Source organism: Tympanuchus pallidicinctus, unplaced genomic scaffold (assembly GCF_026119805.1).
Source record: "Tympanuchus pallidicinctus isolate F22 unplaced genomic scaffold, pur_lepc_1.0 scaffold15, whole genome shotgun sequence".
Taxonomy (NCBI): domain Eukaryota; kingdom Metazoa; phylum Chordata; class Aves; order Galliformes; family Phasianidae; genus Tympanuchus; species Tympanuchus pallidicinctus.
In genome coordinates this window covers 10,915,493-10,942,692 of record NW_026294669.1, presented here as the reverse complement: position 1 = coordinate 10,942,692, position 27,200 = coordinate 10,915,493, and the positions used below count along the sequence as shown (strand labels likewise).

Below are 27,200 nucleotides of genomic sequence, written 5' to 3'. Positions count from 1 at the left end.
TTAACAGCATCCTCTTTCTGAAGAAAGATGTCCCTGTTGTCTTCTGAACAGAAGATCACGATCCCAGTATAAGAGCACACTATCTTAAATACAGACATTGTAACAAATGCAAGGGATCTTCAACAGAAAAAAAAAAACTAATTACATTCTCTGTACACACAAAGATATAGTTTCACTGTCAAAAATAATTCCTCTACTTAGATAATATTTAGCAGCATACCAGCATAGAGACTTTTATTTCAAGAATAACAAATACCACAATATTGTACGTAGGTAAAAAGAAAAGAAAAAACAACAGAATAGCTTTTTTGCAATCACTTCATATGACATCTTCTACTACCTATTCCCTTTGAAAGGGAAGAAGTGCTAGCCTCAGTTGCCAGAACATTACTTATCTTTCAGAGTCTCCAACATGTAATACCATAACTCACAACATAAAGAAAAGGAAGAAGAAAAGGCAACAATAGCTTCTACTTACTTTCTTGCTTCTATCCTGGCTTCAGAGTCTGCATCATGAATTCCCTTCTTTATTGTTTCAGCTAACACTGATATGTGTCTGAAATAAGAAAAGATACATGGTCCAGCAATCCAGACCAGCACACTACCTTTACAAACAACTAACTTGGCTTTCCATAGTGTCCCTGAACAGAGTTCTTCCCATTTCCACTCCATACATTTTGTAGCTCCTACTCTTCTAAGTCAGTTTAATTTCATTCACACTGCTGAGTAGAAAAAGGCAAGCAGCATTCTTCATTGGTCCATCTTTAGTCAGGTAGTTGAAGCTGCCTGGGTCTGAAAATACTTTTCTCAACCCTTATGAAGTCTTGGTCAGCCAAGGGCTAAAGAAATTGGGTCCCAATAGGTATCTCACAATTTCTTCTACTGTTCATTAGTCTGAACTACTTTACAAGCCTCAGATGCTCGGGATAGATGTATAGCAGCCATCACCTCATCTTCTCACTTTAAGGTGCAAAAGGAAAAAAGATTTATCAAGTTCAGAGACTCGTTCAGACAGGTTTTCTAGGGCTGGCATAAGAAACAGACTCGCTGAACTGTGGCTGCCAGAACTACATGGATGAATTGCAAACATGCACACACACAGATGCTTTCCTTGCCACAAATATATTTATTACTAGAACTCTGTGAATCTCACCTCTAAGACTATTCTTTCTACAGACCTCACCTCTCAGACATTAATAGGCTAGAATTAACTTCTCTGTTTTCAGAGCTTACCTTTCTAGGGAGTGGGTTTGCCACTCTTGCAGCAGCAGGTCTAAAAATTCAAAACAGCGCCTGAGAAGAAAAAGGAGAAATGTTGAGTTCTCAAAGTGAAGAGGCACACTGACTTCATCATACCTGCCTCTGCACAGTAGTCACCTTTTGTTATGATGGTTCCTCAGGACATTATAATTCAAGAAGAGCCACAACAGAAACATCAAGAACTCTACAAATACTGTCAATAAAAAGTGCAAAGTAACTGGATTCATCTCTCTAGAGGGTCTCAACAGAGAGATGTAAAACAAACCAAAAGGCACCCTTAGATAATGGCAAAGAGACAAATTAGAACCACCCTGTACTCACAAGAGTTCAAGCTTCACAAGGAAACTCTGCATCTTGCTTCTTTTCAGCTTCGCTCTTCATTATTTACAGAAAGGAAGGCATTTGTATGATGTGATTTTTTTCAAGTTTTCTCACAAAATTCATCAACTACAAAGACCTTTTCATTTAACTAGAGAAAAAAAGAATCAATCTGTATGGCACAAGCAAGAGTCTCCCAGCGAGGCTGGCAGAGTGTACCACACCTTGATTTTAAATGTAGAGGGAGCTTGTATTCCCCAGCAACACCACAGAGCAGCATCTCTGCTGACAGGCTCAAAGAAAATACATCACTGCAAAGATTAGTAGTGGGGAACAAAAGCATGTCTGTGGAAAAAAAATAATTTTAAAAGCTAATGTGAAACTGTAGGTAAGCAGAGAGATTAAAGAACATGCTTCTTTCAGAGAAACTGCCTTTTTCTCTCAGCGATGCTGCATCTTACGTATAATAGCTGATTTTGAATTTGTTCCCAGCTCACTGGGGAGAATAAGACGAATTCTCTGGAGCAATGTCTGTAACAGCTCTTTCCACAAATAAAAACAAATATGATTTTTATCTAAAGTATACACAATTCTATTTACTGGTAAACTACAGCACGACTTCAAACTAAATGCTCACCTTCTAACCGCAACAGACTTGGAGGTACAATTGCTGGTTATGATGGGTATTAGTCGGGGGATGTGTGTATGCTGGAACAAAAGAAAGAACAAAAACAGGAAGAAAACTTTATAGTTCCGTGGAATGAAAAGTAATTTGCAGTAGACACCTGAGCTCTGTATGCTTTTTTTAAAAATCGAACTGCTAAATAAGGAAACACTTCTGAATGTAGACAGATTCTTCAATATATACATTTTAACAGTAAAAATACTTTCAACAGATTTTATTTTTTCTTCTGCCAAAGAGCTGGAGTCATTTCAAGAGGATCTGAACAGTCAGTGTTTACAGCTTAAGAGTTGTCAGGCTATCGCAGGTTCCCTAGCAGAAGCCACCTCTGCAACCTAACTGTTTTAGGCAACATATTCTATCTCTGAGGAGTTTTATAGCATACTAAGTCTGTATTGCAAGTCAAGATTTAAAGCCAATTAAAAAAAATTTGCTCATCTCTGAGGGATAGAAATACCTCACTCTATAAAGAAACATTTTTCTTATCACTTCTGCCACTTTTTCCTGCTATGTAAGAATGGCTTACTTATCATCATCTACCTACACAAGGCTTTATTACAACTGGAGACAGACAAGCCTAGCTCAATCAGAAGAGTAGATTTGACATTTAATCAAACTTTCATGGCAGTAACATCCATATTTTCTCAGAAACATCATAGCATTTGGAAACAATGAGATGTTGTTCTCTTTTGACTGATACTTACTCGAATGATTAATCTAACTGCTACAACACCAGAAGTGGCCATGACTTTGGCACTATTTGGAATTAGATTAAAAATTGTTGGCATAATGGCTTCTGCCCCATGATCAAACTTGTTTCCCAGAACTGATGATAAATGTCTGTAAAACACAATGAAGTCATACTGTTAAGAGTGCTGAGGATTAAGCAAGTCAGATTTCTACAGAACATAACATCAGCACATGTAATATCTCACTCTTCACAACTGTCACCTCCTCTCCAACTCTAAAGGACAGAGCAATTTGTTTTTGAAATAGTTCCTTTCATTTCAAGTTCATGTTCTTCGTTGAACTGAACTGTGAGAAATATTTACTAACAAACAAGTGTGACAGTAATAACAGAACTATTTCTCCAGACTTGTTAGTTTCTTTGAAGTGATCAGTTCTGCATCATATGCATGAATTTCCACAAAAAATACTGTTAGAAGCACTACAAGCTTTTTCTTAAATCATTTCATTAAGAATAAAAAAATCAAAAATATAGCTCAGTCTGAACTAGAACAGAACTCATTTTTGCATCTCTCAATCACTAATGTTTAAAACTCAACAATATGGGTTTGTTCAACTACATGAACATGGTTTTAAATAGCCATAGCAAAATTTCAATCTATTAGTTAATTCTTGTGTCTTCTATCCATCATCTGTTCCATGTTCCTACAACCCATTTCAAGCATGTTTGGAAAGCAAACTTACCCCAGTGTGATACAAGCTTCCCGCACTACCTGAGATCGCAGGTCTTTAGCAGATAATTTAAATGCTCCATCCAGGAGCCGTAAGTGTTGGAAGAAGTTATCATATTCTGCAGCTCCAGCCAACAGTAAGGAGCGGATCTTTTTCAACTGTTGGCATGACAAAACAAAGCAGTGACTGTTAATGAGCAATGTACAGAAGGACAGTTAGGTTCAGAGCTTGTGTGTTGCTCCCAGGGTCCCTGTACAACCCACTTCTTAAAGAATACCAAGCAACTTTATTTCAGACCTTACATACAACTCACAGGTTAACATACTAAGAATACAAAGTAATATAAACACAGTAGCTAACTGTTACAGCAATCCACAAGTATTACATATGGCTTCTACAACTGTATTGTTGATGACCCAAACATTACTTAAGCCAACAGCTGTCAAAGGTTCATTTTTATTCCTCTTAGTATCGACCTACTTACAATAGTTTCTAAAAGCATAGAACCTCACATGGCCAGCTAGCATCTTTGAAAGATGGATTAACTCGAAACGCTTGACTTACACTCAGAACTGAGTTGTACTGACTTATATCTAGAATTTGTTCATTGACTTCATGAAAGTAAATAATTATATGGGCCTATTAGAAGTGCAACCCCTGACCTTACTAAAGCAGCGTATTTTCTAGTGATACTGGGACCACAATTTCTTCATAAAGAGTTTATTCTGGATATCTCCATGTGACCTCATGAATACAGTCCCTCTATTCAAGCTTACTACTCTCACTACAGCAAAGAAAAATGAAGCTGAATCAGCACAAGCTGATGCTTTCCTGTAATAGATGACTCGACAGACATGTCATAGCTGCTGTACCAGTGATCAAGTCTACTATATAGAAAAGTGTATGCATCTATTTGTATTATGCAAATGCTCATCTCAGAAAACAGTACAATCTTGGTATGCATACAACACTCACTTTTCCACTAATGCATTTCCTACATTTATAACCATTTATTCAAAATTTGTTTAAATTTTCTGAATTGTTTGCTTTTATTTCCGTTTTGCAAAAGTATAAGTGACCTGTCCACAGGCAAAATGACTTTCTGCCTCAACAGGAGGTTTTAAGAGATTCTGGATATCATTTTTGATATTTCCATCACACCATTTCAGCATCTGTTAGCAAATTCTAGCTTTACATCTAGATTGTCTGCATGACTTCCAGTTCAACCTGATGTTGGCTTACCAGATGCCTTTATATCAAAAACAGCATCTTCATCCAGAGACGTGGTTTAAACTCAGTCTCATAAGGAAATGTTTCCCCTAAGCTTGGGGAAATACAACAAATGTTCACCACTTAAACTGCAATTCAGTCTTAATCTGAGATTCTCTAAGCAAATTCTTTCATAAGATAAGCTCAGCAAAGGAAAACCTCATATTAATAGAGTTCATGACGAAGTTAACTACTTACAGCAGATACTCTCTGTTCCCAGTCATGTTTATCATCAGATAGTATCTCTCTTATTTTGTTTATGGATTCCTCAAGATCCCGGCTAGAATAAATCTGTAAATTTAAATAGAGTAGAATCATAACATGGGATTTGCATAATGCAAAAAATTTACAGAAATCTCCTTCAAAAATTATAACATGATCAGAGAATAACTAAAGGATTGTCATCTACTCTTTTACTACAGTTTCAGAATTTTAAGCAATATTTCTGTACTGCATACAGCCAAAAAAGTTAATGAGAAAAGTTAAAGTCAAATATATAACTGGCATCTACAATAAAACAGTCAGTAAAATGCTAAAATTCCTGCTTTATGGAAGAGATAACTGGATATGCTTTACGGAGCTAGTCAGCAATCACTGTGCATAACCAGGGAAAACTCATTCCCACATAGAAGTGAGACCTTAATCTAAACTGGTTATTAAAACTACAGGTACTAAAAACATGTATACAATTAAACAGACAGCCTGTATTGGAACACAGAAGAAAGCTGTCAAAAGAACAAAGCCAGTCAGTTTGAAAGCAATTTCACTGAAAATACACAAGTGTATCAAAAGAGTAAGGCTAACTAAGTCACCATCCTACCCTTCAGCCCAGGTTAGGTTCAAGGGTGAGCTGGTAAAAATCATGAGCACACTCATGTGGTTTTCTTGCCCCAGCAGGTAAACTGTGAAGGAGGAGAGGTGATGCACCCCACATACCAGCTACCTGACTAAACCTGCCACCAAGCATGCACTATTCCATCATAGCACTCAAAACAGCAGAGATCCTGGAGGCACAAATCACCTCCATTGCTTCCAGTTTCCATATAAAACAAATGAAACAGAGAGGCTCCTGGGGACTGGAACAGTGCTGTATGATCACACAAAACATCAACAGGCCCCATCCAGTGCCAGCTCCAGTATCTTCTCCTATGATGCCTCTATCACAAACCTCCTGGCTCCCTTCCCTCCGCTTCTGAGCACTTTACACCAATCTAATGGCATCTACCACCATTTTAAAGTTCAACCCCTACATCCTTCAACCTGCCTTTCCCTTAAGGAAGACTCGCCAGCATTCAAGCAAAGGGAGAGCTATCAGCGATAAGAACTGGACTCTACACCTATCTTTTGCTGTTCTGTGTTATGTACTTTAGCTTATAATTCTACTTACTTGAACTGTTGGGACATCTTCAAATGCCTTAATGAAGTCTTCTTCATCCACAGCACCTGCTCCCTCTTTGCCTGCTGACAAACAACAAAAAAGTCTTTTCGATGTTCTTATCAAGAGAATCAATTAAGAATCCACAAGCTATCTATCAAGGCACCTAATCAGGAGAAAGTTCACTATCCACACACAACCTCAGAGTGCTGCAAATGTAATAAAAATAGAGGCAGGAAAATTCAGTGCCAGGCACGAACTGCACATTTGTAGAATCCTTCAGCTCCAAGGCACAGAGGGCATACTACTAGTCATTATAGTAGTCACTCAACAGTTAGGGGCATAGTCTGAAAGATGAAAGGGAATATTTACTTTCATTATATGGGAGATTTTATTTTAAAGGATTTAATCCTATCTATAATAGATGAAGGTGCAGATCTTCTGACACCTGCACAAGCAGACAAACGATAAGGAAGATAAACAGTCTCTGGAATATTAATCACATTAGAAACCATGAAAGACAACTTCCTCCATTTCTCTAGATCTTATGTAATGACATTTAGAATTGATCACATTCCAAATTATCACTCCCTTCTTCTCTTTCACCTCCACTGCTAGCAATGCCTGAAGGTCTTAAAACAAAGTCAACATGTTTTAGCCCTTAAGTTTTATCACGTAGCTGTAAGCTGCCTGCATCAGTACAGCTGAAGAGTAACAGCCATAAAAACAAAAATTCAAATTATGCATCACTGACACGTTTCACCCAAAGCTCTCACTGCAAAATGACACAGTTCCAACCTCACACAAAGGCAGTGTATGCTAGAGGGATGTGAATAGTGTTTGCAGACTCACGTACATTGTACAGACTCACTTGCATTCAGGCAAACATACAAGTAACAATCTTACATGGGAAACAACTGCTTCTGGGTACCGGGAAAATGATATGGCCTGAAAATCCTGGAAATAAGCTCAAACATGAACACTACAAATATTCCATGTAATCAGCTTACTTGAGGACTTGGATCCCAGAGCTGCAGACCCAAGCCTGCGAGTAGTCCCCATTCCAACTCTACGTGAGTTTGCAGGGGCCTTTGATGATGTAGAGGAGTTAGCTGAGGAAGGTCTGTTCCCATCCACAGAGTCTTCATCATCAAAATTTTTATCTGCCAAAAAAAGAAAAAGCATAGTCAACCATATCAGGGATTTCTAAAGGAACATGCCAATGTGATGGCAAACACATTGCCTGGCCTGCTGAAACACGAGCTGGATCTGCTCTGCCAGTTTCCTTCTAAGCAGCTTCTTTATGATGGCAATCCAGTTATTCAGGAATGACCACCAGCCAATGAGACCATTTCTACACTACTGCAGCCACTACCTTATAAACCTTTCAATGACTGTGTTCTGACAGAAGAAACCACAAAACAACAAAAAAAAGATAAAACCAGAGCTAATACTTGAGCTGCCTACAGTCTATATCTCCAATTTATGTATTTGTTGCATGTAGTTTAACATGAGCTGTTTCGTAAAAAAAAAAAAAAAAAAAAAAAAAAAACCAACAAAAACAACAACAATAGACACGAGGAAATCCATGCATGGAAAAAGATCAGGAAGAGCCAGCTGCCCTTTCACACCATGCTAACTGCCTGCACAACATCAAGAACAAACAACAGACTAATCCAGGAAAGATCACATGGCAACACCTATGCTGCTGATAAGCCACAGAGGTTTCCTTTTGGGCCCATTAATCACAGACCCAACCTAAAGCTGTACATCCATTCTATGTTTTTAAGTTACCAGCAAAGCTTCCCTGCAACAAAGCAAGGAAACAGCAAACGATTATCTAAAATTAAAAAAAAAAAAAAAAAAAAAAAAATTAAGGTGAACTGAAACATATAGAATCCTTTGTATCCATCCAAAGGCCCTACTTCCAAACAAGACATAAATTAACTTCAAATGAATTACAGTCACTTTGATTTTCAGTGAAGGTCAATTCAATTCCAAAAGAGTGCTTATATTGCAGTTCTATACAAATTAGCTAATCCACTTTAAAAAATGGCCTTAGGTTGAGAGGTGACAAAACATTTGGACAGCTGATATAGATGAAGTGCATAATTTATTCAGGGTAGAAAAAGCCCCTCAGTCCCTCATCATGTAGCTTTTCCACACTAACATTTAATTCAGGATTTGAGACATGATCCATGCCCATCTCAACCCAGTGATTCATGGTATGGCCCAGTCTCACTGTTTCCTTTGAGAAATTTCACTCAACAAACACCACAAGCAGGAGCTTTAATCCATCCCTACTCAGGAAAGCAGCTGGGAGCATCAGGTAACCAATACAGGCTCCTATTGGACACTAATGACTAAAACTCAATACACGTTGAGCTTCTTGTTAGAAAAACTGGTAACAATAAATACACATTCTAGTCAAGTAAAAAAAAAAAAAAAAAAAAAAAAAGAGAGAAAGAAAAAAGACTGTATTGTCCTTACCCTTACTTTTCCCTCCCCAAAAAGGCTCATAACAGCTACATAGAGCTGTCAGAGTTTATCTGAAAATCTAAAAACTACATCTGCAACCTGTACATTTCTGCAGGATGGCACACTCCAATCACAGCACTGAAACAATACCAAGACAGCATCCAGGAAGTTAAGGAAGATGGCCAAAGATGCTTTCCCATTAATTTTAACATTCAAAAAGCCTTGGATTATGGCAAAGGAAAAAAAGAGTAACTTGTAAAGGAAAGCAGGGGCAGTAACAGGTATTTCAGTTGCTGCTCAGGCAGAAGTGAACAAGACAAAAATGAACACAAACTTTATGATTAAGAAATTTAAAGTCACAGCAAGAAATTCGAGGTCAACTTAAGGAGAAGAGCAACCATTACATTTAGGACATGGGATCCATCACACAGTGCCCTAAGGCAGCCATGGAGACTGTACTACTTCCCACTGACACTTGCTGGTTTGTTCTGACATACATAATTGAAAATATGACATTCTTAAAAAGAGCTCAGAGAAAAGCCATGAGAATGACTGGAAAATACATTTTTAATCCCCTGCAATGAACTTCCACTTAATTTGTTTACCCTGATCAGATGCTTAGCAAGTTGCTTGACTGTATTTGTTAACACAGCAGCTGAAGACTGCGTGTAGTTTTCCAATGTGATTTATTAGTGTTGTTTCTCCATCTAGTAGAAAAGGTGCCTTACTTGGCAAGTTCCGCTACAGGAGTATATTAAAAACACTGAATTCTGTAGGTTGTTTTTTCTTTTGCTTTCTTTGCTGTTTGTTTTTTGTTTGTTTGTTTTGTTTTTCGTTTCCCCTGAAAGATACAGCCTAGTTCAAACAGGAATTTTACTTCAAAAACGTTATTGGTCAGAGTTGCACAGAATGTCACGGTAGATGAAAATAAGACTCTAAAATGTGTGATCTCTGAAGCCTACAGAAAGGGGTTTAAGGGAGGATGATAAACTCATACAGACCTTGAATACACCCAGGCCAAATTCATCCAATTTACATTTATTTCAAATGCTTACATTTAGATATTAAGCAAATATTATTTATAATATATATTACCAGCCAAGAGAAAGTCAGTCATTCTCGGAAAGTACTTCATTACTTCAAAACCACTTTTATCTGGTAATGCAATTCCCCATCAGTTGCATTACAGGCTATCTAAACACTATTATTTAACTTACTTCCTCTTCTACCCGTACTCTTAAAACCCCTCCGAAAGGGAGTGAGGGTGTGGTTTGCTATTTTATAAAACATGCAAATTCAGAAAAACATTATAAAGATTGCACTCCTGTAGTTTATTTAATTGCTAAAATGCTATGTAAAACAGGCTTCTCTGAGCATTAGCTATAATCAACACACACAAAAAAGAAATACAAAAAACAACCAGCCCACAGTTTTGGATACGTTTAGGTTACAATCCCATCTCTTTTTCATTTAGCCTGCAAAAATATATATATAGTTATCAGAATAGTTCAACAGCCAAACAGCATTTTCTAATCTGAACAGTGAAGAGTAACAGAGCCACATTCAGAACTGCACACTAAGTCTTCCAGCAGCACGTGTGCAGGACAGAAAGAGAAACAAAGAACAGAAAGAAACCTGAACAAGAGATCAGAAAATAAGAGAAAAATAAACAATTATGCATTACCATGAAAAAGCCTTCTCCCCCCTTCACTGACTGGGATCACAGCAATCATTTCAACTAAGATCGTTGTGGGGTTTTTTTTTGTTGGTTTTTTTTTTGTTGTTTTTTTTTTTTTTTTTCAGTCCATCTGCAAACCACGAGGTACCAAATTCAGCATGGGTGTAACTCATCACGCTGCCAGAGGTGCACCAAAGCAGAATGTGTACCAGGCTGTAACATTAATATTTTCCCACCTTACGAACCCCCGGCGCTCATTTAGTGGGGACACAGCGCTCTCCGCCACAGCCGTGCCCTGATAAAAGAGACCTTTGTCTGCTCACCACTCCGCTGTCTCAGGGAAACAACACAACTGGCTTTAAATTTTTCAACTCCTTTACATTATTTAAGAAGAAAAGAAATGCTTACAAGTACATATCCTTCTGCAAATAAGCTTCCTCAACATTCCTTCATATTTTCCATAGCGTGCCCAGATGTAAGAGTGCTTCGCAGAGAGCCGCGGCTTTCAGTCCAGAGCATAATCAATCACTGCCCCCTGTATTCATTAAGCATGCTGTCTTCGCACATGGATTTAAACAGCTACGGCCTCAGTCCTCTCTAGCAGCTCTGTGGGATTCTCAGGAACATCCATTTCAGCCTGGGAACTGCAGTGCACTTGAGGAAGGGAGCAAGGGGAATGAGCAGCACACGCTGCAGCTGAGCTGCTCTGCCCGGCTGGGCTGGCTTGCACCAGGATCCAGCCTGGCTTTATCCCCTGGGAAGCGCTAACAGGAGCATCTCAACAGCTGTCATCATTTGGCCATGACGAATAAATTTAGTCATTATTCATTTTAGAATGTAACCCCTTCATGGCCTGGCCAAGGTGTAAAACAGGGCAAAGAGAGCATCAGTTGGTCACGAATTGCAGCAGATAAGGACCAGAGCTTTCTCTGCCTGAACCATCAACTGGGACCTTTTAAAGCCAAGTGTCTGGGGTTCAGACTCCCTCCTTGATGAAGTGAGATGCTTTCTGGCTTTTAAAATAGAAATCACCTCTGCCCATACTGAAGATGCCCTGCCACAGCCTGCAGGCCTGACCACAAGGCACCACACCTGTCCTCGCCCCACTGCACTCGTTTACCACATGCCCCAAATCCAAGCCTTGGTGCAGAAGAAAAGGGCTGGCAACTTTTACACATCTCCTTTGACAGCACATCTCCCTTCTCTCTTCACTTGTACACGAAATGTAAGCAGCTAAATCTTTATGTAGGCATCTAAGCGGAGTGGGCATGCAGAAGCGCTGTGTGCTCTGCTCTGGAGGTTTTCCACTTGGTTCTCAGCTCCTGACAGCAAGCTCAAAGGAGAACATTGATTTTTAATCAGAAAATATTATCGAACAGCATGCAAAACAGTAACTGTAAAAAAATCAAAACTCAGACATTTGCACCTGTAAATCACTCATTTCAAGACCGCTGTCAGCTGGCTGTACAAAAGCATTGCCACTCAGCACTCTGGTACCTCCTGCGAACAGAAATCAGCCAACACATCTCACATCTTACCACAACTGCTGGTCTCTGACAGCAGCCTCCCTCTGAGGTTCAGGTGAAGGCCAGCCCTGGCTGAGCCCTCCCTCCTTCCCTCCCTCACACACAGGGATAGCACCACTTGCTGATGCTGAAGCACTTCATTCCATGCTCAAGCCCTGCTAGCAGTTAAAGCTCAACTTTCTGAAGACCCAAGGGCCCTCTCTGAATTCAGAGGACACAGAATGCAAAGCCACCAAAGGCTATACAGTATGCTTCCAAGTCCCTCCTTACTCCTCCTCCCAACCAACAAAACCCAACCTGCATTTAGCCAATGTTTTTCAAGCAGCTTCCTTGGGCAACTCAGCCTCATCCTCATGTTCACAATACAGCGACGATCATCAACCTGAGATAAGGTGGTACTCAGTGCCAATCCAAGGATATCATGCCAGGCCAGTGGATAAATGTTTGGTTTTTATTTTTAACAGTCCTCCTAGTATCAGCAGGCTGTACATTAATCCAAAAAGTTGCTAGAAAATGAGATTCATCTTTTTAGCTGCTGCCTCATTCTGTCTATTATGAGCAAATGAAGGTGCTCATAACCTAATGAGTCAACTGCCATCAAAAGGTAAATAAGATTCCTGACAGAAGTAACATTTGGAATTGCTTTCTGCTCCAAATATATCACACATACAGACAGGCAATTGTTTTGATATACATTCTGCTCAGTCTGCTAGCAGACACTGACATTTCACAGCGCATTGCTTTCTGTCATCCCTCTCAGCAGAAAAACAATTGGATACTAATGGCAATAATAAACAAGTCACATTTCTGCTAGTGCATTTATTACACCAATTCCAGTATAATAAAGTTAACCAAGGAAACGTACATAGACCCTGACATGACATCCCACAGCAGACTAGGCAGACATAGGCAGCCTACTAAGGAAAGTAACTACCAACTTTGTTCTAGCAGAGAACATAAGCAACAGCCCCTGCAAAATGTAAAACCTGCTTTCAAGTACCAGCCTGGTAAACTGGACAAAATCTTTCAATAGAAAACCAATCTGAAATCGTGCAACTCACAACTGATTCAAATGATTTTTCCGAGGAGATTTCATTTTACTCATGTTTTACTTTACTCGACTCAAACCTTTACTCAAGTTTTACTCATGATGCCTGTGCAGAAGAGTGTAAAAAAGCCTTAAAGATTTGAAAACTAGAGACAAGTTAAAAGGACCTAATACTTAATAATACTTAATGCTTCCGAATATGGTCTTTAAAATCCTAAGGTTGATAGTGTTACGCCTTTAGGCTAACAAGTCACACAGTGCGCTCTCTATAGTGCAGGGACATTAACGTGACTAAGAATACAGCAGCCACAGCATTTTTCAGAATCTTGCTTGGGAAACTAAACAAAAGAATATGGGAATTAAGTTAAACTTCCAGAGTGTTCAGTACTGTGACAGTTCTCGTTATCTTTTAGGAGACCTGAAAAAGAAGCAGTGAAGGATTCCTAATATTCCTATAAGTATTGTAAAAATAACAATAGAACAAAACAGCTAAGCTACTGAGCAACAGCACACACAAATCCTTCTGCTCAAAGAATACACAAAAGGACCAAAAGTTAAGATGAAGCCGCCAAAACAGCAAGAACCAATTAGTTCTAGTGATTATTTTAGTGAAGTTCACACAGACACCTACACAAGGATCACAAACCCGTGTGTTAGAGGCGCACAGATAGAGATTTTGCTCCATAAAGATTAAAAGAGAGACAGAAAAAAAAAAGTGAGACAGACAGATGTGCTCACAAGGCAGAATGCAAAAGGAGAAACAGATTTGCCTTCCTCAAAGACGTCCTTGGGAACCTAATACTGTCACGGTGCCCCTTCCAAGCAGCCACACAACAGCCTTCCACCAGACCGCAACCACAACACACACCTTGCAAAAAAAAACAAACAACAAACAAACCAACAAATTGGCACTCACTCAAAAGCCCATGTTTGCATAGAGTTTCAGCATCAAGAGCCAAATCAGCCCTGCCTACACACAACCTTCCTGTCAGCTGGGCTTCTGGTTGGCCTTTCAGAGCACAACCTGCCCACACAAAGATACAACAATCTCTGAATGCAGCCTTCCACAACCACACCGATTATTTCCGAGTCTATCCCATGCTCCACAACAGGGAGTTCGCTCTATGTTTCACTGCTGCAGCCTTCCTTGCTGCCTTCACTTTTTTTTCTTCTGGACCCTGGAAAACACCCATTAAATACAGCAGCAGTAGCTGCAAGCAAAATGCACCTCCTCACAGCAGCCTCGTTAGCATAATCTTCACAGATAAAAACACAAAGTGGGTCACATAACCTGAGCCCCAGAGATACCAATCAATGAGAGAGGCTATTTATACAGGATGGAGCAGGGGGATTTTTAGAGTCAGGAAATATCCTTTTCCAGAAGCACAGGCATTAATTGCCTTATTGAAGGACTGGGATAGCTGCAGGAAAGCGTTCCTCAATTTCCAAACAGCAGATAAAGCACAAAGCTTTCCATTTTAACTAATATTAATCCTCAGTGCTCCAGTGCTGATGTTAGGGTTTCTCTGTGTTCTTAACAATATCCTAAAATACTAAGGCAAATAAATTTAAAAAATGAAGTGAATTATTCTGACTTTGTTCACAAGACATTAAAAATTAAATTCTGCAGCAGCAAAGGGGTTCCCTCTGGAACCACCTCCCCATGCACACACAAGCAGTGAAGCTCAGGTTGAAAGGTAAGGTCACACCTCTGATCTTATTTAGTATTTAACTTCCTTTCCACTCACAAAGAAATGCACACAGCAAGTCCCCGTTGTGCTAGGAAGTCAGGCAGGAAAAGATACAGGCAGTGACATCTTTCAGCTACTGGTCATTCACACAGACTGCTGTGCCTGCAGCCAGCCTGGCACAGTGCTCCCCTTGAAGTGAAACAAATATGATTAAAAAGCACAAACACCGTACTGCAGTGAGAAGTGCTTGGTAGAACCTCAACACATGAATAAAAACTCACTGAGATATTCTCAGGGGCAAGGAAACTTCAGGGCATTGCCATAATCCAGATTAAGTTCCATTTCTAAACATACACTTTATTCCTAAATCGTTTTTTCTCATTCCTACAAAGGATTAGTGTAGCGTTCTAAAGATGTTTGATACTTTAACGTAATCATTAAATTTGGTTTGTGCATATTCAAACAGAACACCTGCAAGTGGCTCAGCAAAACCAGAAATCACATCCCAAGGTATTCAAGTTTTAATTTAGCTGTCCTCAAACCATTACTTGAAGTCAATCCATAGCATTCTCTGTATCTTGCAGGGCTGGTTCACAGTAATGCTGTACAGGAGCTGCTCAGCTGAGCTCCCAGAGAGACATCTGCTGGTGAGGGCTTGGTTTTTACTCGCCAAATCCCATCTGAAAATGCAGATTACCAGAGAATCAAAGGGCAGCTTTGTTTAACCTGAACTGTCTACATTCTATTTGAATAAACTGAATCAAGAGGCACACCAGGAATGGAAGCCTTTAAATGGACAGATGCTTTTCAGCCAGGAAGGACGTGAGCACGGCATGCCAGCTGACCAGGTGCCTCCAACCCACAGACCGTGGTCAGGTTTCCAGCTATTAGCACCATCTGTTGCCATGACGTCATACAAAAAGGCATCTCTTCCAGCCTGCACAAATCCTAGCCTGGCCTGCTAATCATCACTCAGTTTAGCTCACCTAGATGCTAACTGCTCTGTAACTCACATCATTGTCAACAAAAGAAAACTGCATTTTCTATTGCTCTTGTATATTGCTTCCTGAAGGGCTGCTCCTTTTATGTAATACAGCACTTTGAGTTGTGAAGTGCTGACAACAAATACACAGAAATGTATTAGGTAGGAAAGAGTAGCCTGACATTTTTAGGACAAACCACTATTAGAAAAAGGCCGTAAGCATCTTATTGCCTTGGGTTTCCCAGAGCACACTGGAGCGTGGGGAGGCAACAGCAACAGTAAGCTTTCCAAAAATACCTACTCATAAACATGCCAAACTGCAGCCTTGTCTCCTTCTGTGATAAGTCTCAGGATAGCTGGGTTTGTGAAGTTACCCCAGGAAGGTGCGCAGAGAGCCCTATTGAAGGTACAGGCCTGGCCCTGTCCAAGACCCGTGTTTCCTTCTACAAGACACTGGGGCGTTTCAGAACTTCCCAAGCAGGCTCCTCCAAGCCGACAAACACCAATGGGAGCAGTTATTGACATCCAAGGAGAAGACCAAGGCTGTCAGTCTGCATCCCCCGGAGCCACAGACGAGAGGAGCCAAGGCTTCTGTCCTGAGGCATTCATCTGCCTGGCTGAAGGCTAATGCAAGAACAGATACTGCAGCTGCAGACGCTGGATGGTGTTATGCACATTACACGTCGATGATTTCCACCCCGAATGCCTGGCCTGATGCATAATTAATACATTGTAATTAGTTAACCATTTAAAATACTCAGTGGGCCAATAAGCATGAGATTAGACTGTCTAAGACCACAGGTGGTTGAGACAAAAGAATCACCATAAAAGGAACGATAAAACAGCATTTCTACAACCTACATACATCTTGAGAAAGACTTAAGTACAACAGGTATGATCAGCACACCCCCAGGAATTTATAACATGAGGAAATGCATAATAATGCAGCATATTGCTACAGCCCATGAAGGCCCTATAAGCAAACACTGAAGTATATAGTTGAATTCTCGTTTATTTAAAAATGATTCAAAGTTGGATTTCATGATGAAGGCTATACTATAAACAGTTACCAGACATGGTTTGAGATGCTTCCGCTGATGGCAGACGTGGCTGGCCTTTTTCTGCAACCAACAGCAAGAAAAAGCACTGAGGGACCTGCCTTGATGCTGATTCTTGCTCCAGGGTATTTGTAGCAGCAACCAATAGCTTGGCACTCCATCACCTCAACCAACTTGTGTATTCCCAATCACAGTCCGGCTTGGATAAGCCACATGCACACTGGATCTTACAAAAAGTGCTTTAAAACCATTATGCCTAAGCTTGCATGCTGCACCAGCATTTGTAATGCCTACAAAGTCATATTCAATAGCAATCTGAGCTTACTTAAGCATCCTCTTTGAGACGGAGGTAAATATATATTACACACAGGCACAATACCTTTTTTTTGGTATACAATGGCAGAAAGCAGCAATGGTTAGCCATAAATCTAGCCATCTTTGTTCACTCTTTTTGACACAGTGGGAATAACGAAACACTAACTGAATAATCACCATTTTACATTTCCCATAAGTACTGTAGAGGAAAACAATGAAAGCAGACTCAAGAGAATCAGTGACTTCAACTGTAGCCTTGAAAAACATTTGTTTAAAAAGTAGAAGCCTGTAGATAAAAGCACAGAAAGATTTTAAGCAAAGTGGTGGTCTATTTAATACAGGTTTCAGTAGAGTACATGGTTTCATAACAACTAAAGAGAACCAAGCTTTCAATATAAGCACAGACTGAAATCCTCATTTACAAATGTAAAGCTCCACATCCAGACACCAGTTTCATAAGTCTTCTTTACTTACCTTCAAAGCTACATTTTAAGTAAACCGCTGCCTTAAGGAAAGTAGTCTTAGGGAAAAAGGCTCAAAAGCCAAAAATATGTCAGAGCTTATAAAATATTAACAGTCCCCATGGCTTCTGCTTCCCAAAGCATGCTCCCCTCCAACTCCTTTAAAACAAAAGACATATTAAGCTTCTACCCTTCACAGTCCTTCCTCATACACAAACATCATCATTAGGCACAGAAAATAAAATTATCATGTGTGGACTGGGGAAAAAAATAGACGGGGTGAGTCAAGATCTTGTTGCAACTTTCTTTCCTTTCTGTCATTAATGATGTTAGACTACTGAATTTATATTCATATTTCAGAGGGACTGTTAAACCCTGAGCAAGCAGGGACTCTAACGTGCTACAAAGATGAAAGCATCTTTCTCAGAGAGCTTACAATATAGCTGAAGAGAATTACTGCTAATCAGACTTCATTTTGTAATAAAGATAAGCATAAAGCCTTTCTTTTAAAATAAAAAGGGCACTTAAAGAAATTCAAGTCCTTGTGTCCTCATCAGTTATCCTGCCCAACTCATTCCACCTCTACCCATGGCACCACTCACTTTCTCTTCATGGCTCAGTGCCCATTTTCAAACCTTCTCAGGTCTCTGTGCCCAGGTAAAATGCAAGCCTATCACACAACTGTTCCAAACTTCCTGCCATAATTGAAGGATGATCCCCAAGTGGAACTTAGTAATTCACTTTGATGTCACACAACTGATCATTTCAGTTTTGGTAGCCTCCCATAGATTTTGGGTGTAGTAGAAGGCTGTTCCACAGCTGTTACATCCTTGATGAAACAAGTCAGTTTCCCCACACAAAGCTCCATTCTGTATCATGGGAGACAGATTAAGTTACAAAATCAGAACTAGGACGATGTTATGACAAACAAGTTCTGATTATTCTGACCTGAATTGCAGCAGTTCCCCTACCACATCTCTACCACCTGACTCTAATCCTGAGACCACCCAACCAGCAAAAAGAGCAAAACCAAGGGACTAAGGTAGGAATATTGGTAAATTCATTTTGACACCTGTTTTAGACTGAAGATCAGAACTCGGTAAGAAGTAGCGGAAGCTACATATAAATATTTTAGAACCAGGCAGATCTCCTCTGGTACAAGGACAAAATCTGCTGGGTAAAATGAAGGATGAATTTGCCTCTGGACTCAGACCCACAATCAAATTACTGCAGCTTAACAAGTTATAAGACACCGCTGAGTTGCAGAAACAGCCCTTGTGCTGCTCTTAAGCTACAGCAAATGCAAGGTAATATAATTTCACCTTCTTTCTTGAGGGCTGAGTTAAGCCAAGCAGAATCACCCACATTTACCACAGACAAAGAATACAAGCATCAAGCAACAACCAAGCTAAACCAAGCAAAATATTACCCTGGATACAGCCATTACAGTCTGCACAAAGCAAACATGGCTGCAAGTGGAATTCGAGAGCTTAAAACCCAGAGAGGCTTACATGTCAGAGCAAGGAACACTGACTGCAGAACCTGCCTTACCCATTCTCATCACTGTTGGGGGAAAAAAATCAAATCCTCTTTCACTGTAACACTTCCACATAACAACCTGCAGCAGCTGATGTGGAATGAAATGCAGGTGAGCAGTACTGGATTTCATCCTGCCATCCTCACTGCTTCAGAAAAATCACTGAAATCACCAGGTGGGGGCAACAGCAACTATTTGCATTCAGGAAGCTAAACATCCCAGATCTGAACAGTTGTGAAGAATTCCAGATCTATGCTGATGCAGAGAAAATCTTAAGCCCAGTCTTATAGAGATGGGGATGAGTAGAGATGTAGTTTTCTTACACTAAACAAAACTGATTTACATCTATATAGATTTATAGTTTCATACTGGCATGCTTGTCTCCTATAGGACTTGAAAGAAATGAAGTCAAAAAGAAAATGTCACTTTTTGAATATAAGGAACCATAATTGTAAACAGCTTGAGGTAGCTTCTCTCCCTTAGGCAAGTTTGGATGGTTTAGATTCCGCTGCCATTTAATACAGCTGTGACCCTAAAAGATCACTGCACTAATAATACAGACACATTAGATAGCAGCTTTTTCCCCCCTGCACTGTGTTTGTCCTGGAGAGAGCAATTTCCCGTTATATATGACATTTACATTTTTTTTCCTAAATTGCAAACAGTGAAGTGTACTCCATATTAAGAGTTGCATTCTAGAAACAAGCTTTGCCCTTTTTAGCACACTATTCATGCTGAAAAAAGTCAAGACTATTGCAGACTCCATTACACCACTGTGCTTCTGCTTTATAAAGTACTGGTCAAGCAGTAAATAAAGCCATAAATATATGTGTTGGTAAGAAACATCTTGTTTCAGTTTTAAGATGTACAATCCACCCTAAAGCTTATACTCACAAAGCTCAAAAATTACAGGGATTTTTACTACATAGCCTCAAATATGGATTAGCCAACACCATATCCTGCTCCACAAGCAACAACCCTACGTTCCAGCAACACCTACGCAGACCCCACACCCTGACAACTTCTCCTGCCAAGCGCAAGGAGTGAGGAAATTAAACTTAGGAGATTACTCTCTCCACTTGGCCCATCAGGCACCATCCATCCATATTTTCAGTTCACTAGCTAATTCTGAGTGGGGGATTTTTTTGCAAAAAATACTGGATTCAGTGATCCTTATGCATCCCAACTCGGGATATTCTGTGATGATTCTGAGTGAAAATGAAGGCAAAACACTCAACTAGGTGATTTTTACTGTCAGCATAGTGGGTATTTTTGGCCTTGCTGGGGGGGGGGGGAGGAACGTCAAGCAGTGCACATATTTGGGTTACCAGCACAACGTTCAATGCGATACCTGATATATGTTGCCTGAGTTGAAGTTTTGAGAGATAGAAATGGCCTTTGGGAAGTACCAAGGAGAGACAAAGATTAAGTTTTTGTAACACACAGGGTAAGAGGGATGGTTGACAGAAGGAAAAACATGGAAATCACTGCCAAAAACAAACAAAAAAAAGGAAAACAGACTTCATTACCTGTGCAAAGCTTTGTGAGACATCCTAAGAAATTACACACACGTGCATCCTTATTTTGTCAGATCAACTTTCATGCTTAGAAAGGAAGATGCAGGAATCATTTTCAGTTCAGTAATCCAATTAAACTTCCTAGCAAGTGAAATCACGATCTTGTACCCTCTGTTATAAAATCTCTTCACAGAGTTTGATATTTAAGGAAAAAAAAAGTGATGTTATCCTTTATATCATACCCAAGCGATAATTGGGTATGGTATAATTGTCTAAAAATCCTCCCAAGAATGTCATTTGCATGCATTTTTTTTAAACTGTTAAGCACATATGTTCAATTCAATAGGATAACTACCTAGTATGAATCAAGGTTCAATTTAAACCTTGTTTTGGTTCAGATACTTGTGGTGTGTTGTTTAATACATGAAGACTCTTTGGTCAGGTCACCAAAACATCAGGTCCACCTCCTTTCTGTGACCTGCAATGTTTTGAGGCATCTTAGTACTGGGAGAGAGATAGAAGGACTGAGAAATCAAGATAAAGCAGGTTCATAACATTGTAATAACTGTAAGAGAACAGAGCATGTGAGCAAACAACTACAAAACATTTGGGCATAAATCTTAATTAGGACTGTCAATAAAAACTAATAGATTTCCTTTGTTTTCCAGGCTTTTTCAAAGTTATTCAGCAAACTAAAATAAATAAGCAAGGCTGAAATTTTAGACACTTCTATAACGGAAACTCCAGAATGGCTCCTAGAGTGGGAATGTTCACTGCAAAGAGTCACCCCAGGTAAGTATCTACAGGCAGTGGGCAAGAGATGACAGGGGCAAACTGAGGCAAGCAAGCTCCCTCCAAACACCTATTGAAAACAAAAACAGAGGAGACTGTTTCCTCACATTTGTACCATTTCCTGTAGCCCCATTTTTTACCAAGTCTCTCTTTTTAGATTATTGTGTTATCATCTCCCCCTCACACTGCATTCTTACATAGGAGAAAACGCATGACCCACAAGACAAGAGAAACAAAAGAGCACCTTCTCTGCTTTGCAAGAGGCTAAACTGATTATTTTCTATATAAGTTGAGCTCACACAGTGAGCTCCCTGCAGCTTCCCACTCAAGTACACAATGTTCTGTAATACACCTGTGTATTAAAAAGCATCAGTTCAAGCTTATTAAAGGCACTTTGCATCTTGGGCACTGGAAGGTCCTCTGGACATATCTAAACTTAACATTCCAGGTAAGAAAGAATAGAAGCACAGCAACACAGAATTGCAGGGGTTGGAATGGGCCTCAAGAGATCAAGTCCAACCCCCTGCTGAGGCAGGTTTCCTGGTGGGCATCCAGGTGGGCCTTGAATATCTCCATGGAAGGAGACTCCACAACCTCTCCTGGCAACCTGTTCCAGCGCTCCATCACTGCCACCATAAGTAATGTATTCCACATGTTAGTACAGAACTTCCTGTGTTCATGTTTTAGATCATTACTCCTTGTCCTGTCACTACAGAGAACAAGAGATGTCAGAACAAGTATTTTATTTTAAACATAAACGTTTCTGATTCAGAGGCAAACCTATGGCTAGAGGAACAACATTATGGGGATGCACTGAGACTCAGCTGGTTTGGGTGTACTTTCTAGCATTAATACTTAAAAATTCATATGGGAGACCTTTTAGAACATGACTGTTCCTTTTATACACACCCATAAGGAGTATATGAAGTGGAGAGAATTTTTAAAAAACGAATGTAAGTTGTTTAAAATGAAATATGTTTTATATGTTCAAACCTAATGAGGAAAGAGATGTCACTTGTATGCCATTCATTTCACAGTAGCCTCTCACTTGGGTGTGCAAACCTGTGTGCTTTATTCACTGTTCTGTAGTTATTTGTACTGCAGCAACACCAAGAATCCAGATGAGGGCAACACCTTCCTTCTGCTCCCTTGGAGAGGGCAAGACGAATTTTCAAGTTACAGCAGTCGGCTGCAAAATTAATCCAACCACATCATTCCTCAACTTCCAGCTTTTGGGTTCATTCAACATGGGCTTTTGTACTGGCCCACAGCTCTACAAGTGGGTTTGTCCCAAAGCATAAACAGCTTCAACAAGATGCAACAAGCGTTTGAGAGTAGAGCTTCACTATTTCCACTCATTAGTTGATCAAAAGCAGCTTAACCAGCAAGTAATGTTTAGTTAAATATATATTTCAGTTACAATATTGTTTAAGAGCAAAAGTCAGGATTCCAGACTGTCATGTATTTGCTTTTTTTCCTGCAGATCAGAGCAGAATGAGTAACCATGTCAGTGCTGTCTATGCAACTAAGCGTTAATAATCACTGTGGCAGGCAGGATGACTATCAGTAGGCACATGAAATAACACTCAAACTCTATGACTCAAACACTATCAGGGATAGAAGTGGCAATAGCATGGAGGAAGTGTGAAAGTGGAGATAGAGCTGACGACCAAATTAGCAAGTCTTTATTATTAGCAGCTGTTTCCAGGCATTGCTTAGACTATCTGAAATCTCAATATGAAGAACTAACCATTAAAATAAATTTGCATAAGTGATTGACTATAGACTGTAAAGATGTGAACTGAAGGAAAACAGGAGTATACCAGTAGTAGCAGATCAGAAAATGTCAGACTGAGTCAAAGAAGAAAATCTGGTAACTCGCTCTCCAACCAATTCAGCTGTTGCCAGCACGCAATAACAGCAGGCTGTTGGTACCCCAGCTACAACAGGCAGTGCTCCAAGGGCACTGTCATCCATCAACAGCTGCGCCCAAAACTGAGCAGTGCAGCAAGCAAGCAGCTAACAGCACACTGCTTACAAACTCAGAAGGAAAAGGACTAACATTTGTTGGAAAATATCATCTCAAATCCTGAAAATCACACTGTACACTTGAAGTATAAGTTGACCTTCAGTGCTTCCAGAGAATCAAAATGCTGGCTTGGGGCCCTGCCAGACTGAGCTGCTTCTTTGGCAAGCACATAGCATAAAGCCCCAGAAGCTCACTGGGACCCCATGAGGTTTCACCTGTAGTCAGTCATTCCTATCAGACGTAGCATTTGAATTTTGGGTGGTCCTGTGTGGAGTTGGATTCAGTGACCCTCACAGGTCCCTTCCAACTTACGAGATTCTGTGATTCCTCAAAGCAGGGCTATCTGCTTTACCAGCTCTCAGTTTTCATAGAGAGTTGATTCTGGGCCTCCCCCAGGACATGACAGCAGGATGAGTCTGGCTCACTTGAGGCTCGTAACTCACTTGGGTCTCCTGAGACACTCGAATCACCCACCTCAATCAGCCAGCACTTTACTTCCAGGCAGCAATAATTACTATTTTGCACAAGCAGAAGCTGAGCAGTGCAGTTACACAGCAGCTGGTTGCTGACTGCACTGCTGCAGCAGCACAAAGCTGTGATCAGTATCTGCTCCACGTGCACGAACAGCAAAAGATGGAGCCAAGGCACAAAAACTTTTAGCCTACCTGAAAGTTTTTGAAGCAGCAGCACTGTAAGCACAGCATGCAGTCCCCATAGAAGGGCAACCCATTGTTAATGAAAGGACCAGGGCTTCTGTAGACACAGGCAAAGCCACAATGTTGAGCAAGGGGCAACTGAAGGACAAAGCTCAGCACAGTAAGCACAGATAGCTTTTTGTCCTGCTAAGCTTCAGCTGAGCTCTAAATACGAAACCATGCTGCTGCTGCCCAAGTGAGGTTTTCTTCTTGGCATCATTTAGACTGAATGATACAGACTGTTTAAGGGATAAGAAAATCTTTGCCTCCTGACTCTACAGCTGAAGTGAGCCATGCTTTACATTTGAACCTCTCCACCCAAGTCCTGTTCTCATTTAGGCTCTGCATTTAGAAAGAACAGTTCATTAACAAGGATGACCAAAAGGTCAACAAGCACCTTTTCAGAATGGAAAAACATCAAATAAATCCCCCTCAAATTGAAAATAAAGTAACAAATGAGGAATTCCAACTCTTTAAACGAAGAACCCGAAGTACTGACATCAAAGCAGCCTCAAGCCATTCCAAGGCTCACTCCTGCAAGCACACCACCACGCTGGCAAGTCGTCTGGTTCTTTTTAGCAGCCATCTGTGCCTGTCTTCACTCACAGAAGAAACAGCAAACAGAGGAACAGGCACATGAAGTACAGCACGTGACTGACAACTACATTTACATTGCTTGCACTCCAGACTCTGAAAACAAGTTCAGGTGTTTTAATTGGCAAAGATGGCATCACCTTCACATACTGGCATTAATAAGAAGTCAGTAGCTAAGTAAGTAGCCTCATCTTAAGCTGTCTGCTTTGCCTTCTTTCCCATGCAAAGCTTCATGGGTCCCTACTATCACGCAACCTCCACTTACATGGAGATAAAAACCAATCAAGTTTTCACCAAAAGGCAGAACACAGGGAATGGAAGTTCACTGTCAGATAGCCCATGTTTTATTAGTTTTTGTTTAGTTTTTATTTTTAATATTAAAAAAAAAAACAACAGGATCCTAGTAATCCCTGCCAACCTCTGAGAACCCCTTCCCATTCACACATAGAACCACTGACCACTACTTTGTTTGGGAAGGGTTGTTTGTTTTTTTTGTCTTGGTCACAGATTGCATTAAAACATACATTACTTTGGTTTCTTTTGTAAACATCATCACTGAAGACCGTCAGAAATGAGTTAAAAAGCATTCACTTTTCCTACACAGGAAACTGCAGAGTTCAGCCACCAAAATATCTTGCCATTAAAAATAAAGGTTCAGGAGAGCTGAAAAGGACATTTTTAAGTATGACATGAAGATTTAATAGAATGAAACATAGCTTCATCCATAACAAGCAAATCTTCTGAAACAACTGGAATATATCCATGCTAAATATCAAACCTCTGGGTTTCCACATTAAAATCAAAGAGTGATCAGCATCTTAATTCTTCATTGAAATACTCTCATGTACATCTTGACAGTCATCGTGATGACTGATCAATAAAATCAGAATAAAGTATTCTCATCAATTCTATTCTAACTTCAAATTACCAGAGGTTAAACAGCATTGATGCACGCTGCCTTTTTTAGAGGTGCCTCTCTTGTGGCTTGTAGGTGTTTTATGCTGACATCAGGCTGTGCTGTTGGCAGAGGTCACATCTTCTCCTGCCTTTAGCACTGTTATCACTTTGGATAAACCAGTGTTCAGTAACAGGCGAACCCGCTGTATCAAGTGACACCAGCAATCTTTGCAGCTTACTAACACAAACAGCTATGGAGGTGCCTAGCCAAAAGCAGCTGATGATTTTGAAGTTCTTACATAACTCCTGTCTCCTAATGAATGAAAAAACAGAATTCAGGTCAACAAGGACCTCTGGAGGTCAAGCGGTTCAACTTCCCACTTTAAGGAGGGCTCAGAGCTGCACCAGGCTGCTCAGGGCCTCATCCAAATTTACAAGTCTCCAAGGGTAGAGATTCCCTAGGCAACCTGTTACAGTGACTGACCATTTACATACCAAAAAATTTTCACAGCTCATGGAAAAAAGCAAGCATAAAGCTGTCCTGGCAGTCTCCATAGTACACAAGCGACTAGAACTTGCATAAAAGTTAAAATCTCTTGCTAGAGGTCTTACTTTTCAATTCAGTGTCTTCTGGAGTTAGTGGTATGTGGATTAAAGGTACAGAAAATGAATATCCTACCCCAAAAATTAAGAGATGAGATGCTAGCCAGAATCTACTTTCATTGCCATTTGTACTATCTCACCTTCCAACAAGTGAAGGGAGCAGAGACCACCTGCCTTCTGATGGGATCATCAGTGGCACAGAGCACTGTCAGACACTGCTCAGGTAAATGCCCACCTCCAGCTGTTAGTATGAAGCATCTCCCAGGGAAGGTAAGGAGCTGCTTTAGAAGGCTGTGTGCTGCAGTCTTTTAGGATGGAAGCTAGCAGAAAGAACCTAACTGTTTTCCTCCCACACTCAGGAGGCCCACAGGGATATTCCCACTGCAGCTGATGGTGCACCATGCCTGCTTATGCTAAATAGCTGTTCCCCATGGACCTTTTCCCCACCAAGAGTTTCAAACAAAATCCTAAGGTTTTTACTTTATTTTTAAAGCACACCAGCTGGACAAAAGGAAGGCTCCATGTTTATCTTCAAGTGCTCTGCAACATCTAGCACAGCTCAGTCCTACCAGATCTGTCAGGCAACAGCACATGTAGAGCTGCTTTTACCACCCTGCTATGAACAAAGAGTGGCTTGGACAAAAATAGGGACAAAACTGCTCTAGAACTCATAATAATAAATAGGTGTCAGGAAACAAAGTGGAGAGGAACAGCAAGCAAGGAGCACACTGTTCATGTGCATAAGCAAGAACTTAGACTCTTAGAAAATGCCCAGAATAGTGAGACAAGATGCAGCATATTACAAAAAACAGACATTTGAGGAAAGCACCAGATGAGTATGAAGCTTAAGGGGTTGGTGGGCTAGAGAATAAGTTCCAGGGAGCTGGTGCATGAACATTTTGCCTGTGGAAGTTCAGGATCAGGTCTTATTTAGGTCTCATGTGAAAAAGAGCGTGATTGTCTCTCCACATCATAA

General features: G+C 40.3%; 1 protein-coding gene across 12 annotated transcripts in view; it reads right to left on the bottom strand.

Annotated features, from left to right (window-relative positions):
* Positions 1-27,200, bottom strand: part of CLASP1 (cytoplasmic linker associated protein 1) — a 154,792-nt gene that overhangs the window by 79,375 nt on the left and 48,217 nt on the right. For 11 of the 12 annotated variants that reach the window (XM_052674502.1, XM_052674503.1, XM_052674505.1 and 8 more), the window contains exons 9-16: positions 7,334-7,486; positions 6,336-6,409; positions 5,147-5,239; positions 3,692-3,837; positions 2,965-3,100; positions 2,216-2,286; positions 1,234-1,293; positions 479-556 (exon numbers count right to left, since the gene is read on the bottom strand). In XM_052674502.1, the coding sequence (XP_052530462.1) occupies positions 479-556; positions 1,234-1,293; positions 2,216-2,286; positions 2,965-3,100; positions 3,692-3,837; positions 5,147-5,239; positions 6,336-6,409; positions 7,334-7,486 (811 nt within the window). The remainder of the gene's footprint in view (positions 1-478; positions 557-1,233; positions 1,294-2,215; positions 2,287-2,964; positions 3,101-3,691; positions 3,838-5,146; positions 5,240-6,335; positions 6,410-7,333; positions 7,487-27,200) is intronic. The other variant, XM_052674514.1, reaches the window with a different exon arrangement.